General features: G+C 36.5%; 1 protein-coding gene across 1 annotated transcript; it reads left to right on the top strand.

The window, feature by feature from the left end:
- The first annotated feature begins 1,193 nt into the window (after positions 1-1,193).
- Positions 1,194-5,760, top strand: LOC148205080 (uncharacterized). Its single transcript, XM_088102087.1, has 2 exons — positions 1,194-2,843; positions 5,563-5,760. Exons 1-2 carry the CDS (start codon positions 1,194-1,196, stop codon positions 5,758-5,760), a joined length of 1,848 nt encoding a protein of 615 aa, XP_087958213.1.
- Positions 5,761-8,198: the final 2,438 nt, after the last annotated feature.

The raw sequence follows: 8,198 nt of genomic DNA on the forward strand, positions 1-8,198 counted from the left end.
CAGACCTAGTTCATTTGTTTACCACATTTTTGGCTTCCAAAATTGTCAATTATTGCTGGAAATTGGTGTGGAAAACTGGTGCAGAATGGTAAATCTGACTTGGTTTGTTTGAGTGGATTTAAGGTACTGTGATAGCTGTTGTGAAGCATTCAGTTGCAGAAACCTTTACTTATAATGGTAGCATACTAGGAAGTGAGGGGAAAGCTGAAATGAAAAGCAATTAGGAGCTCTTGAGTAGATGCAACTCTGCTGTCCAGCAGCTGCAGAATACATTACAGCAGCATAATTTGCCACCAGAATTTGAACAACTTGCATACTGTTTTTGAGATACACTTGGCAGCAGCTGAAGATTGCAGTCAACACTGTTTTTACACATTTAATTGAGCTTGTTTGAGTACTCATATCACGAAACCTTGTAGTTTTTTTTAATTATATTTCTGTTTTTGTGCCAAGCTCACAATTGAACATTGTAATAGTCCAATTTCGTTTTCTTAGTGTGAAAGTGTGTCAAGGGGCTCCAAGTGTCACTTGCACTTTCACTTAGGGCCGTCTAGCATTTACATTCTTGCATCTTTATTGCTTTCCTTAAATGTCTTGAGTAATCCTTTTGTTTTTAGGTCTCCGTGGTATTTAGGATAGCATAGCATATAGTAAACCTTTCTTTGGTTTGTAGGTTCATAACATTTAAAAAGAATTTGAAGAATTTCTACTTAGAAACTAAAGTAAAAGAACATTCTAAGGAAACTCTGGCTAAGAAAGAACTTGGTTTCTAAGCTTGTCCATTTGTGACTCACCTCTTCTTCCTGGGAGCTACTTAGAAACATCTTTTACTTCTAGAATCTCTTAGAAATTTTTCACCAAAAACAAAGAAAGTTTGTGAAAAAAAATTTTCATTCATTACTTGTCAAACATTTTGAAAACCTTTTGAAAATTTTCCTTTGACAAGAATGAGTCAATCAAGTGTGCAAGGAAGTTTGAAACCCAATAGTGAAATGTCTTTAAGGGAAGAATTTGAGCAAAGATTTGAACAAAGGGATAAAGAGATTAGTGAGCTCAAAGATATGATTAGTCAACTTTTGATTAATCAAGATAAAAAGAAAGAGAGGTCTTCCCATAGGAGAAGAGAAGAATCATCATCTTCTCCAAGTGAAATTGAGCAAAATAGTAGTCATCACAATGATGACCACTACCAAATGCCTCCTAGAAGACAACATAGAGTTAGAGAGCATTACCCAAGAGAGCCTAAGATTGATCTTCCTTCCTTTCATGGAAAAGATGATGTAGAAGAATACCTAGAGTGGGAAATGAAAGTTGAGCAATTGTTTGAGTGTCACCAAATAGATGATGAAAGGAGAGTCACCATGGCTTCTCTAAGCTTTCAAGGTTATGCCTTAATTTGGTGGACAGCCTTAGTCAAGGACCATAGGCTAAGACACTTACCTCCCATTAGGTATTGGAATGAAATGAGAGCTGCCTTGAGGAGGAGGCATGTACCAGCCTACTATGATAGGGAGATAATGGATAAACTCCATAAACTCCAACAAAGGAACATGAGTGTTGAGGAATATAGACAAAAAATGGAATTACTCATGTTGAGGGCTGGGATAAGAGAGGAACCAAGAATCACAATTGCTAGGTTCCAAAGTGGACTCAACTATGACATAAGAGATAGGGTTGAACTTATACCCTACAATGATCTCAATGAGTTAGTCCAACTTTGTGTGAGGGTAGAGCAGCAACTCAAAAGAAAAAGCTCTACTAAGAAAGATTACCCTCATAGTTACAAGAAAGAATATAAGAGGGAGGGTAGTCTAATTAAGCCAAGATATGAAGAATCTAGAGAGAGGGAGAAAGGGAAAGAAAGAGCCAAAGAACCTCCAAAAGATAATAAAAGTAAGGAAACCAAATGCTTTAAATGTGGGGAAAGAGGGCACTATTCATCTGAGTGTCGAAATAGAAGGTCAACTTACATTCTTGAACATGAGAGTGAAAGTGAGGGTTCTTCATGTAGTGAGTCTGAAACATCCACTTCTGAAGAAGAAGAAACTCTACCTTGTGATGGAGATTTACTCATGGTGAGAAGACTCCTTGAGAGCAAACATGTACAACTAGAACAGTCACAAAGAGAGAACCTATTCCACACAAGATGCAAAGTTTTAGAAAAGACATGTTCAATGATAGTGGATAGTGGCTCTTGTTGCAACTGTTGTAGTTCTAGAATGGTAGAGAAGCTTGGCTTAACCACTACTCCTCATCCTAAACCTTACAAACTTCAATGGATCAAAGAGGATGATGGAATAGTAGTTAAAGAACAAGTAAGTGTACCCATTTCCATTGGCAAATATGAAGATCAAATTGTTTGTGATATAGTACCAATGGAAGCTGGGCACATATTACTTGGAAGACCTTGGCAATATGATAAACAAGCTTTACATGATGGAGTCACCAACAAAATCACCATTCAACACAAGGGAAAGAAAATTATTTTGTGTCCTCTTACACCTTCACAAGTAAGAGAGGACCAAATAATTCTTAAGAAGAAGTTGGATGGAGAAAAGAAAAAAGAAAATAAGAAAGAAAGAAAGAATTTGGTAACCCATGCCTCAGCCCATGAAGTTGTCCAACCTCAAACCTTGAATATTTCCAAAAATCTTTTTCTTGGACAACCTCATTTCCTTCTTTATTGCAAAGAGGCATTTGTTTCAATCACTCATGAACTTGGTTCTCTACCAAAGGGGTTGCAAAAACTTTTAAAGGAATTTGATGATATATTTCCCAAAGAGGTACCAAGTGGATTACCACCTTTGAGGGGAATAGAACATCAAATAGATTTGGTGCCTGGGGCAAGCCTACCCAATAGGCCAGCCTATAGAACCAACCCTATGGAAACAAAAGAAATAAAGAAACAAGTTAATGACTTGTTGAACAAAGGGTGGATCCAAAAGAGTTTAAGTCCCTGTGCTGTGCCTGTGTTGTTGGTCCCTAAAAAGGATGGGTCTTGGAGAATGTGTACAGATTGTAGGGCCATCAACAACATAACTGTCAAGTATAGGCACCCCATTCCTAGGCTAGATGACATGTTGGATGAATTACATGGAGCAAATCTCTTCACCAAAATTGATCTTAAAAGTGGATACCATCAAATAAGAATTCATGAAGGAGATGAATGGAAAACTGCTTTCAAGACCAAGTTTGGTTTATATGAATGGTTAGTCATGCCCTTTGGCTTGACCAATGCTCTAAGTACATTCATGAGATTAATGAATCATGTGCTTAGGGAATGCATAGGCAGATTTGTAGTGGTCTACTTTGATGACATCTTAATCTATAGTCAAAGTCTTCAAGAGCATCTTAGACATATCAAGGAAGTCTTGCTTCTTCTTAGAGAAAACCACCTCTTTGCCAACTTTGACAAATGTACTTTTTGTCAAGAAAGTGTGATTTTCCTTGGTTTCAAAGTTGGAAAAGAAGGTGTGCATGTTGATCCAGAGAAGATCAAGGCTATACAAGAATGGCCAACCCCTAAAAATATAGGAGAAGTAAGAAGCTTTCATGGGCTAGCTAGTTTTTATAGGAGATTTGTGAAAGACTTTTCCACCATAGCTGCTCCTTTAAATGAGTTAGTCAAGAAAGATGTTCCTTTTCTTTGGGGTGATAAGCAAGAGTTGTCTTTTGAGACTTTGAAACATAAGTTAACTCATGCACCCATTCTCGTTTTACCTGATTTTTCCAAAGCCTTTGAATTAGAATGTGATGCATCTAGGATAGGTATAGGAGCTGTTTTAATACAAGGAGGACATCCCGTAGCTTACTTTAGTGAAAAACTTAGGGGACCTACCTTGAACTATCCTACCTATGACAAAGAGTTGTATGCCCTCATTAGAGCTTTAAAAACTTGGGAACATTACTTGGTTACTAGAGAATTCATCATCCACACTGACCATGAATCTCTCAAGTACATAAAAAGGCAAGCAAAGCTAAATAAAAGACATGCCAAGTGGGTGGAATATCTGGAGCAATTTCCCTATGTCATCAAACACAAAAAGGGGAGGACTAATGTTGTTGCGGATGCTTTATCTAGAAGACATGCATTATTAGTAACCCTAGGATCCCAAATATTAGGATTTGATGACATAAAAGAGTTGTATGAAAATGATGAAACATTTGCATCCACTTATTCATCATGTCTTAAGAAGCCTTTTGATGGATTCTATCTTTCTGAGGGGTATCTTTTTAATAAAGGAAAACTTTGTATACCCCAAGGATCCATTAGAAAACTTCTTATCAAAGAGAGTCATGGAGGACTTATGGGCCATCATGGAGTTGATAAAACTCTAAACATTTTGAAAAGTAAATTTTATTGGCCACACATGAGAATAGATGTTCAAAGGCATTGTTCTAAATGCATAGTTTGTTTACAAGCTAAGTCAAAGATTATGCCTCATGGACTCTATACACCTCTTCCCATAGCTAATACCCCTTGGGAGGACATAAGCATGGACTTTGTCCTAGGATTACCAAGAACTCAAAGGGGTTATGATTCTATCTTTGTGGTAGTAGATCGTTTTAGTAAAATGGCTCATTTTATACCCTGCCACAAAGTAGATGATGCTAGCTATATATCTCGACTCTTCTTTAAGGAAATAGTGAGACTGCATGGTTTACCCAAATCTATAGTGTCTGATAGAGATGTGAAGTTCCTAAGCCACTTTTGGAAAACTTTATGGGAAAAGCTAGGAACTAAACTTCTATTTTCTACTACATGTCACCCACAAACTGATGGGCAAACTGAAGTAGTTAATAGATCTCTATCTACATTATTAAGGGTAATATTAAGAGGTAACAATAAATCTTGGGATGAACATCTACCTCATATTGAATTTGCTTATAACAGGGTAGTCCACAAGACTACTAATCTTTCTCCTTTTGAGGTTGTTTATGGTTTTAATCCTATCACACCTCTTGATTTACTACCTCTTCCAGAACCATCTCTTTTTCTTCATAAAGAAGGTGTTTCTAAAGCGGAGTTCATCAAGAAGTTACATGAGAAGGTCAAAACCCAAATTGAAAAACAAACTTAAAAATATACAGAATACAACAACAAAGGGAGAAAGAAAATAGTTTTTGAAAAAGGAGACCTAGTTTGGCTTCATTTGAGAAAGGAAAGATTTCCTTCTCAAAGGAAGTCCAAACTTAGTCCAAGAGGAGATGGTTCATTCAAGGTTGTCAAAAGGATAAATGATAATGCATACATCTTAGATCTTCCTGAAAGTTATGGTGTCAGTCATACTTTTAACATCTGTGATTTAACTCCTTTCGCAGGAGATGATCAACAGGATACAACAGATCTGAGGACAGATCCTTCTCAAGAGGGAGGGTCTGATGGAAGACCATTTAAGACATACATTGAACCTCTTACTAGAGCCATGGCTAAGAGAGCTCAAGAGGAAGAAGGATCACTTAATATTTTGCTTCTATGGAAGGTGAATTATCTTAAACCTTCTTCTCTTAATTAAGCATGTTTACTTTGTTTTGTAGGATTAAATAAATTGGAGGGAGCAGCTGCCAGCATGGCATTTGGCACGTGAAAGGAAGGCCTGGTTGGAGAAGCTTGCTGCCAAAGTCATATGCGCCCAGCCAAAACCCCAAAATAGCCCAGCGTTGGATGAGAAGATGCTTCAAACACGTGAGGAGCTGACCTGGAGCAAGGCATGGGATTTGCAGGAAGGATTTGGCGTTGCTGTTAGGCTTCCCATTTGAAATTAGGCGAGATTTCATTTCAGAAAAGAGACCCATCTTCACTTATAAATAGGAGGGTTTCTTCCTTGTATGGGTACTTTAGAGCTATGCCCAAATGCTGAGAAATATATTCCAGTCTTGCATTCTGCTCTTGAGTCAAAATTGCTTGCTAATTCTTCATTTTCTCTCAAGCTTCCTTCCATTATATGAAGGCTTTCTGAGCTGAGAGGCTTCACTCATTTTACCTTGCTTCATTCAAACATCTCCATTACCATTTACTCCATCAATTCCGCTGCACACCAACACATCTACCACACCTCTGATCTGGGAGCTTCAGGCCACTGGTTTCCTCTGGAATTTGGCTCCATCATCAATATTGTCAACTTTTATCAAAATTTAATTAATAAACTCACTAGTTGTTCGTACATGTTAGGGGCCATTACAAATGATGGTGATCATTAAAAAAAACACAAGTTGTATGGTTTTGTTCTCTTCATAGGAAGATAAAATCAGATTTAAAGTCCTTGTTACAAACGTAAGTATTACATTCATTCATATCAATTCATTATGATATTAATATATTAACTTATATTTGTAATGTTTCAAATGTTTCAAATTTGTTTACAGTTGTGGCTAGGCCTAGAGCACAACAGATTGAAATTATATATCCTAAGGTTGGAATTCATTGATCTTTAACTTATTAGTTTTCGTAATCAGATTTAAACCATTACATTTAACTAAGTTCTTTCACATGTTTAGTGTAACAAGCAAACAGATTTCTGGCCACGTGGCTACTACATCATGTCATGGATGAAGACAATCATCCGAGCAGGAATTAGAGGATATTGGACTAAGGTAAAAATTTACATTTGAAATCTTACAAATATCAATAAACTTTTCACATTAGAATGAATATAATAGTAAAATTTCCTTGATTTTGCAGCGGTTCAACAGTGCCTCTTCATTGCCAAATGCCATAATAGGGACGATAAGAGAGGAATGGGCAAGATATTTGAATCAACATTTTCATTAGCTATAACTTTAGGTTTTTCCTTTAAGTTCTTTCTGTTTGTACGATAGCATTTGCTTTAGCTTTTAGTTTTACATTTGAATTGATGAATTGGTGATATAATGGTTTAAACAGGAATTGATGAATTATGTGAATATATGAATTAGAAAATTGGTTTCTATATTTCAGGTTTGATTAAATGAGCAAAAATGAACCAATTTTTTTTAAAAAAACCATGAATTTAACGTCGGCCTATACATTGCACGACGTTAATATAGGTGTCTTGACGTCGGTCTTGACACTACACGACGTTACACCCTTTCCAATGGCAAACCATAGAAATGCACCGCTGGACAAGCTCCTCTATGGCTCAGCAAGGGTGACGTCAGCCTTGATTGTTATTCGACGTCAATATTACGTCTCACCCCCTTGTGGTGGACGTCAAATCCTCTTTTACATTCATCTGGGCATTGTGCATTTAGTCACATATTAGATGTCGAATTCTTTATTGTCCGACATGTTCTATAAACTGTTAACGTCGGCCTGTACAATTCAACGTTATATAACATCTCTCGATATGACGTCGACCTCGAGTACACCATTAAAAGCCAAAAATCACCGACGTTGTACGCTATTTTTGTACTAGTGAAATAAAGTACCTTATGTATACTTCACACATAGTTGTAACTATATTAGACACCTCCTATATAAGCTTTGGTCATTAGAAAAAAGGGATAGAAACCTAAAACTTAAAAAAAAAAAAAAAAGAGGGAGAGAGAATGTTTTTTAGAAGAGATGGAAAGGAGTTGTAGAAAACATTAGGCCAAGGGAAGATTTGTGATGTTTTTGGAGTATAGATAAAGCCCTAGAATTGACCAAGGTATGGGGAAGCTTACCATTGCCTGTTGTATCCTACGTATTCTTGATTTACTTGCATGAAAATACTTGTTTGATATATGTTTATATGATTAAGATTATGATTATCTGTTGCTATTGTTGGGTAAGGGTTTGTGTGTGCATAGGAATAGGTTTCTGATGGATTTTCCCTAAGAATGTATTATGAATATTTTGTTGGATTATCCCAATAGAGGGTTTGATGCTAAGCGAGAACAAAGTTATGATGCGTAGGGGTTTCCATGCAAATATAGGTTATAAGGGTATGATGATAATCATATGAAGTATAATTAGGTGTTATTGGGGTATAACATGTCAATGATTGGATTTAGATTATTCAAGTGATGTAATGTATGTGTTAGAGTCTGTTCATAAGGGTATGTGAGGCTTGAATGAATGCATGATGCTTTGGTTATGTTTTCACGTGATTTAGGGTTGTGGTATGCATGTTTGAATACATGATTTTTGTTCAAGATATGTTTCGATTTCTTAATAATCAATTATCATTAGCTATAATTGATTATTTGCGCATTGGTTGTGAGTATGGTTTTGGGAA

Source organism: Vigna umbellata, chromosome 1 (genome assembly GCF_029865625.1).
Source record: "Vigna umbellata cultivar VRB3 chromosome 1, Vumbellata_1.0, whole genome shotgun sequence".
In the NCBI taxonomy this organism is placed as follows: Eukaryota; Viridiplantae; Streptophyta; class Magnoliopsida; order Fabales; family Fabaceae; genus Vigna; species Vigna umbellata.

Excerpts from the sequence above, each read along its gene's own strand:
- LOC148205080 (XM_088102087.1), top strand. The coding sequence starts at position 1,194 with ATGCCTCCTAGAAGACAACATAGAGTTAGAGAGCATTACCCAAGAGAG. Across the intron at positions 2,844-5,562 it reads AAATAGATTTGGTGCCTGGG|CTGCCAGCATGGCATTTGGC; the intron begins GCAAGCCTACCC and ends TGGAGGGAGCAG.